The sequence below is a fragment of the Rhipicephalus microplus genome, chromosome X, assembly GCF_043290135.1.
Source record: "Rhipicephalus microplus isolate Deutch F79 chromosome X, USDA_Rmic, whole genome shotgun sequence".
Taxonomy (NCBI): domain Eukaryota; kingdom Metazoa; phylum Arthropoda; class Arachnida; order Ixodida; family Ixodidae; genus Rhipicephalus; species Rhipicephalus microplus.
In genome coordinates, this window is record NC_134710.1 from 394,929,606 (window position 1) to 394,949,115 (window position 19,510).

General features: G+C 46.6%; 1 protein-coding gene across 1 annotated transcript in view; it reads right to left on the reverse strand.

The window, feature by feature from the left end:
* LOC119161909 (uncharacterized) overlaps positions 1–19,038 on the reverse strand; it is a 34,536-nt gene extending 15,498 nt beyond the window's left edge. Inside the window, exons 1-2 of the mRNA XM_037414409.2 lie at positions 18,838–19,038; positions 594–653 (exon numbers count right to left, since the gene is read on the reverse strand). Coding sequence (XP_037270306.2) covers positions 594–653; positions 18,838–18,946 — 169 coding nt within the window. The 5' untranslated portion in view covers positions 18,947–19,038. The remainder of the gene's footprint in view (positions 1–593; positions 654–18,837) is intronic.
* Between the last annotated feature and the right edge of the window lie 472 nt (positions 19,039–19,510).

Below are 19,510 nucleotides of genomic sequence, written 5' to 3' on the forward strand. Positions count from 1 at the left end.
CGGCAGTTCTTGTGCTCACAGTGACATCTGATAACAGCTGCAGCCTTAACCAAAAAGCTAGTAAACTGGGGCTGCACTAACCTGTCATATTCCAGATCACTACATGTCGAGAACTCTGATGCCATCATATTAGTTAATTGCAGTCATTTTATTACTTTCATTCGGCTTGAACAATAATTATTCCAATGCATTGTAGTTTTACAGAGCGTCAAACCATGTACACAACCTGGCTACGGCCATCAATGGCTCCGGCATGTAACTGAGTAACCTTTATACTACAGTATAAGCTTCCACTCAACGCAGAAATCAACCCTGTAACTTGTGGGGTATTTTGTGTGATCTGTGCTTGTTGCAAGTTTCGTAGAGCTATAGCTATTGGACAGTCAGCGGTATACTCAAAGTTGCTCCCACATTTTCAAACTAGATTAGCCACATTCTGACAAACTTGGTATTGGAACTGCTCATATCACTTTTTAAGCTAGAAATTACACTGAAGATTGCATAGCATCACTGATTCGCACACGCACGCAACCTACTTTAAAAAATTATCTCGTAAGTTGTTGAAGATAAGCACATTATATTATCGCACTGACCTTCATCACTTTGAGGAGCAGGCCACTTGAAGTCCGAGAACCTGTTGCCTGTAGTACGCACTGCAACGACAAAAACGGAACAAAATGGGAAGTCGAAATTTTTATTATTACAAATTTATTCGTTCAATACTGAGCGTTTCACTCTTACAGTCATGACACTTTTGACACATATGCTAATGGCTTTTGAGTTGTTTCTGCAAGTGACCCATAGCGAAGGAATCTTATTTCATGCCTGACTATTCAGAACTCTGTTGCCGGAAATTTTGCTGCATTTCTGGCGCATAGCCATCACAGGCACTGCCGAGCTATCAGTGCATAATAACCGTTGGGATTTTACACCACGATGAGGGACGCTGTAGTGGAAGGTTCCGGTAATTTGGACCACTTGAAGTAATTTGACATTAACGTAAAGCTAAGCACACGGGCCTCAAGTATTTTCGCCTCCACGGGAAATGTGGCCGCCGTGACCTCCAGGCCAGTACTCGAGCACCCCTCCCCCCCCCCACCTCACTGGACATCCGCGGCGGGCGCCGTGCGCTATCAACGTCACCTTTTATTGGGCTACATTCAAACGGCCTGCGTCACATGCGTGTCAAACGCACGCACAGTGACACATAGTACACACGACACATAGTGCCTCTCTGCGTGCGCAATAGATGATTTTTTGGCGCTGCACCCACACAGTTTGAATATGAACCAGCTCACCGAAACCAAGCTTCGGCTATTTCAGATGCATTCCATTCTTCAGTTGAATTTGTTTTCTTTTCCCCCTCCCGCATTGATACTCTGTTATATAATATGCATAAACACATTCTGTTCCCAATTTTGAACACGATAGGTAGTTAGCCTAAAGACAACGTACTGCGCTCAGTAGTGGTATAACAGTGCAGCGTTAGCATGAGGATGAAAAGAAGTTCGATGGCTTGTCTTGAATTGTACTCACACATGCTAAAATATGAACTCCGAAAAATAATATTTGCTGGACATAAGTATGCTTTTTCGCTTCTTGTTCGAAGTAACGTTTCCATTTCAACGAAAAATGCGCCTAGCGTGAACAGTGGGGAAAAGCGCAAATGCCACCCATTTGCCACACAACACCTTTCTCCGATTTCTGTGACGTGGAAGCCACTTTCAAGATACGCATGGCCAACGGCTTCTGAAGTCTTCCAAGTACACATCAGTGCTTGTAGCGAGGCACCTCTGGAAGCAGCCGCTGAACGCTGTTGCACAGCTGTAAAGACAATACTGCTGGCAGCATTGCTGCAATCACCACAACTTGGTCGTTCAGTTTAGTCATTGTGTGGTGGATACTAGAGACAACACAATTACTGCACATATTCTTGGAAAGCTACACCATAAGTTCTCCTTGACAGCGGCTTTCAGGAAGCGCGGTCTCATGGTCAACCCTTCCGAGTTTGTCTTGGCCGAAGGTGCCTGTTGCTGGCAGCTGTGTTGGTGATTTGCTTTATGCATTTTAACGTCGCAAGATGACTCAGTCTATTAAAGACGCTGGAGTGGAGCACGTATAGTATAATTTTGACCGCCTGATATACTTTAATGTGCACTGAAGACCCGCAGTACATGGTTCTCTAGCATCAATTTCATCTCCATAGAAATGCTCTCATCGCGGCCGCACTGCTGTGTTAGTATCTCGGTGGATGTAACTGTGGATATATGTACGAAATTTAGATCTGTACTTTGTGTTTTTGCCCAATCACCTTCCAAGCACGCGCAGAGAAGGTGACCATGTTGTAATTTTTTTATTCAGTGACACGTTCTGAAAAATAATGTCAAATGAATGTACAAATGTTCCACCCACCGACACTTGTTCAAGAGTTACCGATGTTTACATTAATCATATGGTGGTTTTGGGACGTTAAACCTCACATATCAATCAATTAATCAACCGATGTTTACACAACCAATTGTTCGCACTTGCTCCACGAGACCAGCAGGGATATGTGTATTAGCAACACCAGAAGCCTTCGCGGTGAAATGCTATCTTTCACTTCATTAAAATGATCTGTCTGTCTGTCTGTCTGTCTGTCTGTCTGTCCGTCCGTCCGTCCGTCCGCCCGTCCGTCCGTCCGTCCGTCCGTCTGTCTGTCTGTCTGGTATACTTAAACATGGAACTTGGTTATTTCCTTGAATGGATGTTTAACTTTTTGGGGAAGTAGTGTGCAATATGTCGTCTGGGCTGACATTGACAGTAACGCCCAGTGTGAAAGGTGGCGACAACCAAGCAGCATTAGTAATTGTTTATTTCGGTCGATCAAGCATAGAAGCAGCCCACATTGTACGCGTCACGTATCAATACCTTGTGTGGGTGAGCTGGTCCATCGCGCATAGTTCGACACCCCACTTCGCGGGTCTCAGGCCCATATGGTAGTTCTGCTATGACGAAGGTTTTAGTACGCTTGAAAATAAAATAGTTTGGCATACATGGGCGTCAGCAAGATTTTCTTTTTGGGTGCAAACTTGTGTTGCATTGCAACTGAAGGGCAAGTGCTGGCGTAGCTTGAGGCACGCAAGTGTCGGTTTTTCAACCCCCCGGCAAACGGCAATGTCTGCATAGGCTCTATTTAAAAACTCATGTGTGTAGCACGACAGACAGGCGTCGGTCTTGTGGTACTTCTCTACAGCTGTATGAGCAACAGCGTGTGCTTACAACATCTGAGGACGTCGAACAGGTGACGCTAGTTACGCAAGGAGCGCCGGGGTAGAGAGCATTGGGCGCTCCCAGCAGGTGTGTTACAGTGCATCACGCTCCGAATTCTTCTGCGAGTGCTGATTTTGTGCAGAGTTAGCGTTGCCGCCAACAGAGATTTTTTCCGCTGGGACGATTACGTGAGGCCATGCAAGCTATCAGAAATACGATACAACAAAACACGCAAATAGAGAGAAAGTAATAAGAAATAAAACGATCAAAGCGTCCACCTGAGTCTGTATTCCTAGGTGCGTTGCATGTATCTTTATGCTTAGAGTTGAGTTTTGCAAGCTGTCAACGGGCATATGCCACGGCCTTTTCCTCTGCGCGCCGTGCAGATTTTCTTCTATCGTTCGATGTAGTTAAACTACAAAGCCGGTAACATTTTTTAAAGCAGGCTAAGTTGTACTTTTTGCCTTTTTTATGAGTGATAAAACACGCACTCATTGGTCTCTCCATCAGTTAGATCGACCCTATATCAATAAATAACTATTTCATCCTAGAGGTCGCAAACTTCAAGTTGTTTTTCTTAATTGTATCAAACATAGATAATATGGCTTGGTATTTATCTCAATTCAGGCATATTAATATGTCCTTTCCTTCAGACAGTTGGCGCCTACGGCAATGTTTCAGCCACGTAGGGTTCATCCTTGCTTAAGCTCACAACATAGGTTGACAGAAAACGTTACTTTTCATGTGTGCGAGACTTACACAAAGTAAAGCCCACTTTATATTCCGGCTTGTACTTTCTTCTACACGAACAGTTGATAGGAGTTCAGTGCTTTATTAAAATGTGATAATGCAAGCGCTCCGAGAGACATCAGGTGCAAAGGCTCTCACCAGTGCTGATTAATTTTAACGGAAGCGTCTGAAGAGATCCGCAGCTATATATTGTTGCGAACGACGGACCGATCCCACCGAAGCCACCACTGTTGCGAAAGACGGCGACGCCAACACGGTCCCGATGGCGCCACTGCTTCCAACTCCGCCGGGAAGGTCACCAGCCGTTTGGTAGCGTATGTTTATCAGCTCGCGACTGCTTCTGCGCAGAGCTGATAAGACGAGCGGACGAGACGACGGTGAGTTAAACAAGGTTTATGTACAGCATATATACAGAGGCGTTACAATTTCGGCACTGGGGCCGACAGAGACTCGAAGAGCCGAGCTCCCCTCTCTAACACATAGATCAGCCTTTCGCCTGAGACCGCTGACTCACACACATGTCGGCTCTCCGACATGGGGGTTCCTCTCTCGTAGGACCGCCGATCGCGACGCGCCGCAGGGCTTCTTTTATTTACACCGGGTCCAACCAAAATGTCCAATCAGAAGCGCCGCTGGTCGTCAGGGCAGATTCCGCCAATGGGGCCGCCGCGCCATGCGTCAGACCACCAGGCACGAGGACGCCGGCTCGCTGTCACGTGCGCAGCTGACTCAATGCACGTGGGCCAGAGGGGCGCCGCGCGTGTTCACGCCGTCGAGTTTTTCGCGTCAGGCGGACTGCGGGCTGGCCTTGACTCAGATTGCCTTTTTCAGAGGCACGGACGTTTGACGAGGACTCGCTGGCATAACAGCACCCCCGCCGCCAGACAATGCACCGGAAAGACGAGCTGCTTCCACGGGGCTCGGATGTCAGGTGCGCTCGTTCGCCAGGTCCCTCCAGGTTCGCCTCCAGGGCCATGGGGAGAATACAGCTTCAGACTGTTCCGGGAACACATCCCATTTTTGACGACGGATCCCAGCTCCACTGGCTTGTCGCCACAACTTGTCGACCAGCTTCACTCGTCTCTTCTGACCATCTTCGGTTTCAGCACTTGTCGATGGTTCTGCAACTTGCCAAGAACGGTTCGACAACAGACAACACACGACACAAGCAAGTGCCCTCGGTCACCCGACAGAACACCAGACAAAGTATAGTACAACATATACCTATCTACGTGTCTATTGGAATTTTGTTCCCTCTACATCAAGAGGCACATGTGGGACACAAGACTCTTAAAATGACAACTCAATTTTTTTCCCACGTACAACAACGTAACGAATTAGAATACCACAAAGTTGGCCCCTTGAGATCGAGCGCTCAGCCCAGGTCGTGATGAGGTCAAAATTTTTGCCCCAAATCGCCAGCCAGAAACCGAAAGGTTGAAAAGGTACTAACTAAACGCACTGCTCAATGCACCTGCATTAACGTTTACCTTTACTTTTTTTTTTTTAGCGAACGTCGAAGTTGCGCCGTGGAGCAACATGCTCCACCTCAGTAACCGGCCACTTTTAGGCGACGATACCTATGCGGCACCAAGAGCGGCTCACACTTGCGACGTTGCACAGGGGAACAACGATACGACTTGCTACTGATTGACTCCTCACCGCTTAGCTCGATATCGTGTTCGATCACCGTCGTGTTTCCGGGGCGGTCCGAAAACACGTCTTCAAACTCGGAAACAATCCTTCTCAGGTCCTCCTTCTCAGGTCCTCCTTCACTTAAGCTAGGCTCTAGGTTCAACTGCTCCCAGATTACTTTCGATCCCCCTTCGATTACCTCACTAGTACTCAAAACTTCTGCTCCCTCTTCCTCTGAAGCATTCAACAGCTGATTTACGACTGCTTTCAAGTTGTAAATTTTGTCCGGCCGCCTTCCTAATTTCGCTTCATAATTTGTATCGCAAGGTTTCGATAATACTTTGGCGGGCCCTTCCCAATCAACCTCAAGCTTGTTCCTTTTGGACGGCTGCAGCAGCATTACCTGATTATCAACTTCAAAAACACGCTTCTTCACCGATTCCTCGTAGTGCTCCTTCGACAGCACTTTTGCCGCGTTTTCCTGGCTTTCCACTAGCGCTTCAATTTGGCTTTCCACTAGCGCTTCCATCGAGAGATCCTCACGCTGCTCTCGAATGAGCGTCTCTCGATCAACTCTCGGCAGCTCGCTCCAACTTTCCGCTGCAGGCGAGAGCGTTGCAGCCCTCTCGCTCTGATTCAATGGCGCCACGTCGTCTCCCCCAGCGCATACCGCTCCCGCGACGGGCCGCTCGCGTGACTGCTCACATGACTCATGCGGAAAATTTTCTTTCTGGGGTTCCGTCGACCCGCCGACAAGGTCACTTGAGAGTTCACCGCATTGAACCAGATCAAGCTGCCGCGATAGCTTCCGCGCTTGCGATCGCGTGAGAGCCATGCACGCTAAGTTGGGGAAGAACGATTTGCCCTGCTCTTTGAGAAGCTGCTCCGAGTTGTTGGAGAAAAGATAAGGAAAACGATCATTTAGCGCGGCAGACACAGCCGCTTCGGTGCGAAGCTCACCGAACGGGCCTTCAATGACAACCGTGGCGATTGGTAAGCGCACACTCTGCTCCTCGGCGACTTGCCTGATCCACGCGCATTCTCCTGTGAAGTCATCCGGAGACACCAATGAAGGATGGACAACGTCCATGGTTGCCGCTGAGTCTCTAAGTGCTCGGCACGTTTTCTCATTGACCCTAATTTCTTGGAGATACGGCTCCAACAACCGAATGTTTTTTTCTGATTCTCGGATCGTTGCGAAGGCAAACTTTTCCTGACAGTTTCTAGCGATGTACCCTTCCTTTTCACAGTTGTAGCAGATTAGCGGCTTCCGTTTGTTTTCCGATTCAAATGCCTGTGTGGTAGAAACCTCACTCGATTTCTCCGCTTCTGTTTGCCCTTCCCCTACATTGTCCTCCGTAAGAGACGGGTCCTTTTTGAAATTACGGTGCGGTACGGGTTTCCGTTGATCAGGTTTCCTTGAAAAGCCCTCTTTCCTTTCATCCTTTTCAACGCGCACTGCCCTGCTATGCAACTTTCGGCGAGTATAATACTCCTCAGCTAACTCAGCTGCCTTATTTAACTGTACTTCCCCAAGTCTGTCCTGCAGCCAAAGTCTGACATTATCCTCGATGCAGCGGTAGAATTGCTCCAATGCAACGCATTCCACCACTCTATCGCGGTCGTCATAAACACCTTCGCCCTTGAGCCATTCAATTAAATCGGCCTTAAGACGAAACGCGAAGTCAACGTGTGACTCATTCCCCTTTTCAGCATACCGGAACCTTTGCCTGAAAGCCTCGGGTGACAACTTATAACGTCTTAAGAGCACTTCCTTGACCTCGTCATAGCTCTCAAACGCTTCCCTCGACAAGCAAGTTATCGCGTCGGACACTTCGCCGGGAAGAAGAGCTAACAGGTTCCGCGCCCAAAGAGACCGCTCCAAAGCGTTTCGCTCACAGACGTGTTCAAACTTGACGAGATACTTCGCCATGTCCTCGCCTACTACGAACGGTGGCAGTTGGTCACGAATTCTAAAACCGCTGACCTGAATCGTCGGAGAAGCTACGCTAGGCGCCTGCGAACACTGTAGGATTGCCAATTCTAGTCGTTTCATCTCAAGGCGCTCCTGTCTCTCGGCCTCCTCGCGCTCGCGACGTTCGCGCCTTTCAGCTTCTTCGCGAGCTTCGCGCCTTTCAGCTTCTTCACGTTCGCGAGCTTCTACTTCTCGCCTTTCAGCCTCCTCACGGCGTGCTTTAATATCCACCCAGGCCTCATCGACTTCCTCAGCCGACACTCCCTCATCCTTCATGATCTCAAGCATCGCTTGCTTTCGTTTCGCACGGCCCAAAGTAATGCCGAGTTCCTCACAGATTTCGACGAGTTCCTTCACTTTAAGGTTCTCCATTGTTCACACTAGCCTCTTGCTGTTTGCCCCTGTTAACAATTTACTTGCCGTACCCACTATAAGTCAACTAGCAAGACGCGCAAGCAATTTTTCACTCTCCCGTGTTTACCCCCTCCGCATTAACTTTGGTTTCAAAGCGCTTCGACTTGGCTTGAAACGATCAAAGCTCCCTTCAACGCTTCACACAGCCCTTCTCTAAACTACTACAACCTGAGCTAGAGTAGTCTGGTGAACTGAGGGGAAAACATCAGGCACTCACCGCATCGATGTCGCTGACGCCGGCCGATCCCACCGCTGCCACCACTGTTGCGAACGACGGACCGATCCCACCGAAGCCACCACTGTTGCGAAAGACGGCGACGCCAACACGGTCCCGATGGCGCCACTGCTTCCAACTCCGCCGGGAAGGTCACCAGCCGTTTGGTAGCGTATGTTTATCAGCTCGCGACTGCTTCTGCGCAGAGCTGATAAGACGAGCGGACGAGACGACGGTGAGTTAAACAAGGTTTATGTACAGCATATATACAGAGGCGTTACAATTTCGGCACTGGGGCCGACAGAGACTCGAAGAGCCGAGCTCCCCTCTCTAACACATAGATCAGCCTTTCGCCTGAGACCGCTGACTCACACACATGTCGGCTCTCCGACATGGGGGTTCCTCTCTCGTAGGACCGCCGATCGCGACGCGCCGCAGGGCTTCTTTTATTTACACCGGGTCCAACCAAAATGTCCAATCAGAAGCGCCGCTGGTCGTCAGGGCAGATTCCGCCAATGGGGCCGCCGCGCCATGCGTCAGACCACCAGGCACGAGGACGCCGGCTCGCTGTCACGTGCGCAGCTGACTCAATGCACGTGGGCCAGAGGGGCGCCGCGCGTGTTCACGCCGTCGAGTTTTTCGCGTCAGGCGGACTGCGGGCTGGCCTTGACCCAGATTGCCTTTTTCAGAGGCACGGACGTTTGACGAGGACTCGCTGGCATAACAATATACACTCGTTGTAGTGGCCCCGCACTTTTGGGACGAAAAAAAACATAACTAAAATTACGAAATCACATCATGCGAATTATAAGCGCTGCTTCGTTTTGGGTCAAAGCCAACTGTGTTTGAAGTACTTTCCACAAGGTATCGACTACGCCAAAAATTATAGTTTTCATGTAGTAGGATAGCACCACTACACCATTATTCTTCTTTGTGAGCATCAGCGAGGTACTCGAAACACACCTCTAAGGTATTGTGGACTTTTTGTCTAAGTTGCATCTGCAGAATTACACAAAAAAACTAGGGCTGAGCACTTTGATGTGAGTGGGAAGCATTAGAATACACACTAGTTATGCGACAAGTGTTGTATGATCACTGTTTGCTGTTTACTCTTTTGCCACACTATATTACATAGGTTAACGCGATTCCTTAACCGTCGTGACGCTTGTATAAGGTGCTTTTGCAAGTGAACTTTGCGAGCCAGTGAAGTTCAGTGGTCCGCTGCTACGGGGAGGACATGGGTTACCATTCCATTGGATCTTGGGCTTTTTCTGAATTTGTTTCTTCGTGTCGGTTGGTTACGCCATCTGCGGTGACGGTAATGGTGACGCCGATCAACGCAGGAACGGGCGCCTACAAGCGACGCTGTAAAAAAAAATTAATAAAACGGAATCGTGTCGTTGAAACTTTGCAAGAGGCCTACGTATATATACGACAGGATGGCGATTTCGCATTCCTGAGTGCACCACCTGGTAGAGATGTTTACGGTTTAGCCATCAAGAGCTCATACCTGTACCCTTTAGTGTGTTTTCCTCTACATTTACCGAGTGCAAGATTGAGTGTGTAACCAACAGTTTTTTATGTATGTTTGTTTCTTCTCAAAGAAACAAGCACAAATTTAGAACAATGACTTAGTGCTATGGTGTGCATTCCTCTTACAGAGAATTTCGCTATCTCCTGATAACATACCTCTGTTACTTTTCCACCAAGTGTACAGCTCAATCATACGCCTCGAAAGAGCTACTTTTGACGCACAGTGAACGCGACTGCTTCTTGAAAAGCAGGCCATGTTCGGAGTGCGTCGGTGGCAGGGGTTTGAAGTTTTGCAACCTCGACGCGAACGTTAGGTCTCGCTACGCAGCTGACATATCAACATATGAACAATGAAGTCAGGTAATGTCTCGCTAGGCATTTTTGTCTACACGGAATAGCGTTAGCAAACGATTTTGTCAAATAAATTGAAAAGCGTTCTCGGTTTTGTTCCCATGGTTACAAAAGTACCCCCCCCCCCCCCCAAAAAAAGAACATCTTTTTTTTTTCCATTGCCCGCGTTTTTCAGCAGCGCACAAACAGTGCAGATTGGAGACAGCATTTCTCGTGTCTACATAATGCCGGCGTTTCTCTAAAATCAGAGAAAATCGTGCCCAAATATTCTAATACATCTATATACCTCCATGAGGTAATATGATGAATCCACCTTAAAGTTATTTTCGGGAAGATTGCTTAGATCAGGTTAAGATCCACTCTAGTACCTCGTAATTTGTAGGGCATGTGTTTTTTTATGTTAAATAACTTTTCGGGAGTTATTAAAACAACGTGCAAAAAACTCGCGCAGTCATTTTGTTGCTTGGCCTTTTGCTTTGTCACTGAAATGGCTTTATGTATCTACTTGACTTGCTCGCAGGTGTGCATTTTAACGTGATAGCAGTAGAAAGATCGTGTCGCAGAAATTTCGCCGTTGGTGTGGGCACTGTTGATTATGAGCAAAAAATTGTCCGTGAGCGAAAAATTAGGAAAGAAGCAAACAAAATGAAAAATAAAATTCTCGGTCGTACTGGGAATCAAACCCGGGCCCTTCTCTTGGCAAGCAGGTGTCCTACCACAAAGATACAACGTCACTTCTTTTATTTTTATTGGATAAAATCATCACCAGTGAGCCAGTGAAGTTCACCCAACGTACTTCAGCAGAAGTCAGGCAAACACACACAAGCGTGAAGAAGGGGAAGCCACTCCGTAACGGGGTCAAAAGTCTCGACAACACTGCGCACTTGAGCAGCTGCTTCTCGAAAGACAGATCTGGTCGACCGTGGTGGCTCGGCGTGTCTATCCATCACGCGACTTCTCCATAATGAATAAAGTCCCAACAACATAAGCAGGTCATAAGGAGTATTATCAGTCAGACTCTTTTTGAATGGGAGGAATCTAATATCATGAGCTGTGACTTGCAGTTGCTTCAAGAAAAAAAAAACACTACATAGATGCCAATTATTGGAAGGAGTCTCCTTAACGCTTTTTTGTTCGACAAGTGTCACGACGAAAACGAGCGCATTCTGCGATTTGTAGGCGCATTTGGCCGGCCATATGCCGAAAAAGCCCGGGATAGTGCAGCCATCGCTAATAAAACAAACGGGACCTTTCAAACAACTCTAAAAATGGACAACTATGTCCATCTAGCGGAAAACATATCATGCCTTTCCGGGAGCGTTGGTCAAGCAAACAGCGAATGCTAGATAGTGTGCTGCCATCTGAGAGGCATTGTGAAACTCTTTATCACTTGAAAGATGGCGATTTATTGATTGATTGATTGATATGGTGGGTTTAACGTCCCAAAACCACCATATGATTATGAGAGACGCCGTAGTGGAGGGCTCCAGAAATTTCGACCACCTGGGGTTCTTTAACGTGCACCCAAATCTGAGCACACGAGCCTACAACATTTCCGCCTCCATCGGAAATGCAGCCGCCGCAGCCGGGATTCGAACCCGCGCCCTGCGGTTGAAAGATGGCGAGTGCGCGGCGTGTATATAGAGCGAACCTCATAAGCGCGAAAATGCACGCGACAGCGACGAGTGATGCAATGAGCGACGAAACATGGCGTTCGCGCGACGTGTCGCGTGCTCGTTTTCGCGCAATCGCTCGGTTCTCCAGATTTGGAAACCGTCGTTTATTGCCCGGAAGTGCTGGGCTCAAGCAGCCAATAGCGAAAAACCGGAAAAGACAAAGACTACATAGGTGCACGTGACCCTGCCCGAGTCACGTATGCGCAACAAGAAATAACGCAATGTTTACGCATGTGCATATAAAAAAAAGTGCTGCAAGGCATTAATAAACACTTTCCGTTCCATTACACAACAATGTATCTTATTTTTAAATTGCATACCGCTCACTACGAGGTTTTCTTGATGCGAGTAGACGGCCTCATGCCAGCAACAGTGGAGTTCGCTCGCCGAAGCCGTCGCGTGAATGAGGTTTGCCTGCGCTAGCGACTTATGGCGCGAAGACGATCTACGTCGCATCGTTCGTCGCTGTCGCGTGCATTTTCGCGCTTATGAGGTTTGGGCTTATATCTTGAAGGCCATGCGACTCTTGTTTTAGGTCAAAAACCTTTAGAGAATATCAGCGTAAAATGAAACCCGAACATTAGCAAGCCTTCGCGATAGTATAGTGTGTGCCATTTACTTATTACTAGAAACAGGCACGCATGAGCTTCCGAAGAGAATGCGCGCGCCTGTCAATGGTGTGTGTGTGTGTGTGTGTGTGTGTGTGTGTGTGTGTGTGTGTGTGTGTGTGTGTGTGTGTGTGCGTGCGTGCGTGCGTGCGTGTGTGTGTGTGTGTGTGTGTGTGTGTGTGTGTGTGTAACCAAACATAACATATTAATAAGTATGCACTTAGCGGTTGAAGGACGCACTAGGGGATTGATTTCGCTATCGCGTTCATTTCTTAAAGGGGAAGCTTGAGGATTCCTCAATTTTTTATATTAACGGAAGCTTTCTATCTGTACTGAAAAAATAATATAATAATAATAATAAATAATAATAAAATAATAATTATTATAGTAATGATTATTATTATTATTATTATTATTATTATTATTATTATTATTATTATTATTATTATTATTATTATTATTATTATTATTATTATTATTATTATTATTATTATTATTATTATTATTATTATTATTATTATTATTTGTACTGCCATATGAATTTTTACGGGTAACGTGCAATGCTTGACAGCAAATTTGCTTACGCTTGTTCGTCTGCTATCGGGTCCCCGCTGGGTGAAAGAGATCGGAGGTTACATATGAGCTTCTTAAGCTGCTTATAGTAGCTTTTATGTTGGCCCACCCCACTGTGTAGCCATGTTTACAGAGAAAATAAAAATAATGAATAAACAAACGAATGATGAAGTTGCACGAAGCGGAGTCGTCATTGAAGTCGCCGCTGTAAGAGCCTGGCGCAAAGCTAGTCTGCGTACCTCAATGTAGATAAATTTGCTCTTTCTCGCTACGCCTCATACATTAAAAACGCGTTTTCGTACAAAAAACTACCCAGTGCCAAAAACAGTCCGAGAAGTGAAGTGGGAGTACAGCGCACCACTCGCGGTAGCCGTTTGCACGTGGCACGTCGCCGCCGCCGCTGCCGCCGATCACAACACGCGCGCCCCGCGCCACAGGAGCAAGATCGTACTGCAGCGCCACTAGTTCTCGTGACCGCCACGCGACCCGCCTTTCCGGCGGAGATTTCAAACTTGGTTTATTCTAGTAACGTTGGTTGAAACGACGTGCAATGGAGCGGCTGCCTTTGACGCGGTAATTTCTGCCGTAGGTGGGTCCCCTGATCACTTTGATCTATACAGGCATCTATGCCCACCTTCTGACAAACTAGTATATTCACTCTGGGGAATCGGCCAAAAATGTGACAGTGTATCCAACGTGCCCTCTTAGAATTTACACACAGCGAAGCTTCGTTTCTCAGCCTATCGGAGTCGTTCTTTCTAGGCGCGGCACTTCCATCTCTCTCATTTGTTCTGACATGTTTCATTTATGTCCTATGTCGGTGAAGATTTACAGGGTGACTTTTATGAAAATTAGGATAAATGGCACTGAAGACGCGGACAGTTGAAATGGACAGGACAGCCTTCACTGTGCTCCATCCTCAACTTAAAACAGGAACGCATACGAACTTGCCCAACTCGCCGCGCGGTCGCAGGTTGTCAGTGGTTCACTAACAGGTTCACTAGCGGTTCACTAGTGCTTCAGTAGTGTTAGAGGGGCTCAGTGAGGCAAGCTGAACGGCTGCCTGTTTAGTTTGGTTTGAATAACCGGCCTTTCTTGGAGTCCGACATGCACTGAAGCACCCACATGGTGATGGCGTTATGGTTAGCGCGTCGTATTCGGGGATAGAGTTGTCAAGGACATTATTCTTCGATCAGTCAGGGATCATTCAGGGACATATTCAACTAAAGAGCGGCGGTAGCAACCACGATGAGGTCTCGGGGTTATTCGCAAAGCAAGCTTCGCTTTCAGAACGGGAACATACCCTTCAACAACGTATGTTGTACGTTCGGCCCAAGACCTGTAGCACATACTCAGGGACCAAAGTGACGTATACATAGGCCATGGAGACAAAAGGAAGCAGCTAACTGCCTCTAGGGGTCCCTGTCGCATACTCAGCTAGCGAGCAGCCAGCACTTACCTATAGGAATCCAAGCCATTACACTGACCATGATTAGGTTGTCACATATACGGTCAGTGAACTGAGCGGGGTTTCCATAGCCCGCTAATTGTATTAAAAGCTTAGTTTCTAGAAGTCCCGTTAATGAAAAGTACCCCAGTTACCTAGAAGCTTCACTAAACCTTCTAAAACAATCATCACGCTTCTTGTGATTAGCAGAAGCTTCATATTTATTAACAGACAAATAAACGAATACTGTTCTTAAATTTATTCCCCCTTATGATCCTGCAACAAATAATGCAACGATGGTTGCTTTTTACACAGAGCATGATTAAACACTATGCTATAGCATAGAGTCAAATGCTTCTTGTTAGAGCGGCATGAGCTATCCTATAGGGACGTTTTGACAATCTTTAATCTGGGAGCATCCCAGTGACAAGTGCTCGCACACTAAATGTATGAAAACGGCAATCTACTTTCTGTTCAAACATTTTCCACCTAACTTACGCTTTATTGTCGATTTCGCCGAAGAGGCAGAATGATAATAAACACTTCTTTGTAGAGTGGTCAGTGAGTGCTAAAGTCTTGTCGCTCAGGGCAGCTAATGTAGCCCTCCCAGCTTGCCGCGCACACTTCTCCATATAGCCTCGTTTATTTTTCTGTGGCCTGCATGTTTTTGAAGGAATTATTTGGACGTTTTTCTAAGAATATATACCAATTTAGGTCTCCCATTTTTTATCCTTAACCATGTGCGAAAAATTGCTTTCTGTCAGGATGACATGCTTGAACGTGCATGACTCGTCGCAGTTAGAATGTGCACGCAGGGTTCACTGAGAACGGCAAAGCGAACATTAATAGTGACGACTGCTTTAAGAAAAAAAAACGTTGTGCCTTAACTGGTTTACGATTCTCATGAGTGTAAAACCAGGGCACGGATTTGATGCAGAGCCCTAGGTCTTTCCTCAACATTCTCTTTAGAACTATTCAATCTACTTCTTGTTACATGTGCGATGGTCCGGTGCAAGCAAAGTATCTGTTGATGTTAAACTAGCAGAATGCGTTTGACACAGACGCATTGTTTTAATTGAAGACGCAGGCGGAAAACTTTCGTAGCTGATTGAAAAGACAGAAGTACAATACCGTCCTTTCATTGACTATGCCGGAAATTAAGAGTGGTCTGTGTACTACAGAACATTACATAAAAAAGCAAATGGCATCGCTGAAGAAGAGATCTCCCGGTATAGCACTTCAGTGTGTGCAAGCACTTGATGAGCGTTGCAGAGCAAAAACACTCGGAGAGTGTCACCCGCTTTTTTTTTCGCAAAAATATTAATTTATGTAGCTGTGCATGTGTTTTCAACGAATTCGTTTTCCTGGGAGACAATTACAGCAAAGAGATCAAACTACCTGCCGAAGAGGTATCAGGGTGGTTGGCCTTGCGCCGTATATCGTGTTTAGTGGTTATATTTTACAGATCTTCTAACCAAAAGCTAAATTCCTGTCCAGAATGTGATTCGTGGCCACCTTTTCTGGCATCCCCATAAAATATGTCGCAACAAGTCATGGCAAAAAGTCCGAAGAACACACCAGCACAAAGTCAGGTACAACACTGAGGTCGAGTGAATGTTCAACATGGTGGGTTTGGGAAATGAAACAGCGCTCAGGACAAGGCATCAAACCGAAGAAGACAGGACGAGCCCTGGTGCGTCCTTCTGCAACAATACCTGGGCATCAGCAAACCTTTAGTTAGAAAATGAAGTCTCATAAATTCGCACCCTATGTACTCTTCATGAGCTCAACATGCACTATGGTGATTTGATCGAAAGAAGCGCTCGATTCGACTTAAAGTATGAATAGACAACCTTATTGAACAAAAGTATGACTAGACAACCTTCCTAAACATCAGTTACGTCATCATTGCAACTGCAGGCTCCGCATAATGAGCATTTATTGACAACCGAAAAGTGACCCCCGCATTTAGATTTTGTGATGAACTGTATCAGTCACAATTGAATGCACACTTGTAAGAATCTTTAACGTTTTGCTAAAGCCTGTTAGTAATTGTTTCTTCGCTATACAAAAAAGGATCCCCTCAAATGAAAGAAAACTAAAAAAAGAAAAGATTTGCAGAATATTTTCCCGCACTTTGCATCGATATTCGAATAAAAGCAGTGCAAGACGTTGAAGGGCAAGAGCTGGAACTAAATGCGCTCACCTTAATATACAGCGTGGTAATCATTGGCACCAGGAAAACATTGTGAGAAAAGAAAAGCATGACAGTAATCGTTCAAAAAGGACAAAATCAGTGTTCTGAAAAACCAGCAGGTCGTGCGTGCTAAGATCATACTATCGCAGATCAGGGAGAAACCATCTCCGCAGAAACATCTTACAGGTGCGCGCGCTGATTTTCAATTTAAATTGGGGCATTTCTTGAACATTTTTGACACAGGGAAACGACGACGCGGACAAAGAGAAAAGAAGGACCGATCACGGTGCTCATTCGCGAATAAATGTTTATTAAAAGCATATGAAATAGGAAGGAAAAAGGACTAAAAGGACCTCAACAAAAAAGGACGTCATTAAATCAAACTTCTTTCATGTGCTTTTAATAAACATTCATTTTTGGGTCAGCGCTGTGTTTTCTACATTTTGTTTTCTCTTCGTCAACGTATTCTTTGCGCTGTGTCGAAAATGTTCAAGTGTGGTCATCAACTAGCCCAAGTGTCAATTCCTTCTAATGTCATTTCGGGTGTCAGAACCAAGACAATTACAGGGTATGGGGTAAAAGGGAACTGCGGGTTCATTTTTGCCATCTGGGCTTCATCAACGTTTGCCTAAAGCGTGTACACGGTGTGCTTTCACGTCTCGCCCCCCAGAAATGAGGTGGCCGTGGCCCGGGATGAAACCCGGTATACACCGCGTGCAAAGCAGCTCAACACTGTTGCCGTTTAAGCACCACGGCTGGCTGTATGAGTGCGCGGACGTTGGGGTACAACAACGCACAAATGCATACCATCTGTGAGCTCAAACGCTGTTTAGGGCACGATGTGCACAAAAGTGCTAAAACCACTCATTACTCATAGTTTTCAGCAGAGACTGAATTGAACAAATCAAGTACATTTGTTGATTGGATTGATCGATGAAATTGAGTTTGTCAGAATTTCCTCCTACGAACAATTTTAGCGTAACATGCTTTTCCGAATACAATTCCTTAATTGGTAGCCTCTAGGAAACTTTTGTTTTTCTTCTTTTAGTGGTGTGCCCTCACTAGCATCCAATTGAAGCCGTGTTAACAACTTCAGCCTCACGTAATAGTTGAACGTTCATTAAGCACCTGAACTTATAATCAATCTATAGTTTGAAAAAAAAAAGAAATGAGACTTCCGTTTTTTTTCTTACTGAAAATGGGGTAAAGAATAGTTGAGAGACCCCAGGCAAATATACTTGGAGTCCTCAAGCGTGGAAGCCTATCATGAAAGTCGTTTGAATTGACGTGGGAAGAATAACGGGGAAGCAAAGAGCTGATAAGAAAAAAAAAAATAGCGCGATCATTACAATACTGAAGTGCAACTTTTGTTTGTAGCATTGCATGACATTGCATGCCTACGTTGCACCGATCGTAATGTTAGGTGAGAATTACAAAGCAACAATGTATTAGCATAAATCACGAAAGCAAGGTTCACTAACACCAGAAGTAAAGTTTCTATAGGGGCCAGTTGGTACGTTGCTATGACTATTCGTGCAGGCAGGAACTAGATAGAAGAACAAATAAAAAAAAGAGACATTCATGAATAACGTCAGATATATTGCTCCCTGCTGCTGATTGCTGTCGCGAATAATGTCAATAATACATTAGCAAACAGTCCCCACAGAATGGCTATATTTCTCTATGGAATGAAAACAATGTAGATCGCCACACAGTTATGAGTTTCCCAAATTTTAAAAAGAAATAAACGACCGTCGCAGCGAACCATTCGAGCCGATAGGTGGTGTACAGGTGGTGCCTACTGGTGCTTTCTTCTGGGCAAGTTGGTGCGAGATTTGCGAAATAAATCAGCACGAAAGATGGGATGAAAATCTCAGCACCACAAGACGAGGGCTGATGATCAGCACTCGTCTTGTGGTTCGATCTGTATTTTCCGTCCTGTCTTTTGTGCCGGTTTATTTTGCAAAGGTGTCTACTAGTCTACAGGGGTGATCGTGACCGGGCCACATGTTGAATATTAAATAGGGCTAGGGAGATGGCGACCATGTTATTCGGCTGAGATTTCTGAGCGACGCGCATCTATCACAGCGACGTCGATGAGAAACCCGCCGCATCTTTCCAGCGGCCCATCCAGTCAGAGATGACATTCATACAACGGGCTACCGGAGACCACGTGCTCGTGCGTAATAGAGTAACACGTGCGGCTACTCACTGTTCTGGCTGGGCGGGCGCAGGGACTCGTCGGAGGCCGCGAGCGCCCGGACGGCTGCCCGCCATCGCGCGTAGCTGCCGCATCGACGCACCAGGAAGGACCGGGGCATCCTAGCCGCTGCCTAATCACGGCCACACTGCCGCTGGTCGCGCCTGCTCCTCCGGGAACGCCCGAGCGCTCTCAGCCCGCCCTGGTCCCCCTCGCCGCCTCCTATCTAGTGGCTGCCGCGCACCACAGCACACAGCTGGGGGGAGAAGCGACGCGGCTGTCGGAACACGAGCGGACCGCCGTCGCTCTTCGCCTCCTCCTCCATTTTGGGCTTTCCTGTGGCGGCCTAACTCACTCCCTACGCTAGTACAATCCACCTCTCTCCTGTCGTAACAGCCTCAAATGCGGTGCGTATTCCACAAACACGAGTTTCACAAAGACAAAAGAACGTTCCTGGACTCTCGTTTGAACAGAAATACTGTTTTGCTGGTTTGCTTGCTTCCATGCCTACTTTGCTGTTAGCGCACATTGCGCACTTGCATTCGTAGTTTCTCACTGCATTACAGTAACCGTCTATGTATACATATGGATGCATACGCGTGTTTGCGTTCATAGTATTTCGATATCATGATATACCGCCTTGTTTTGCAATCGCTCTTTTGCCATCGTTGTAGCCAACGCAACT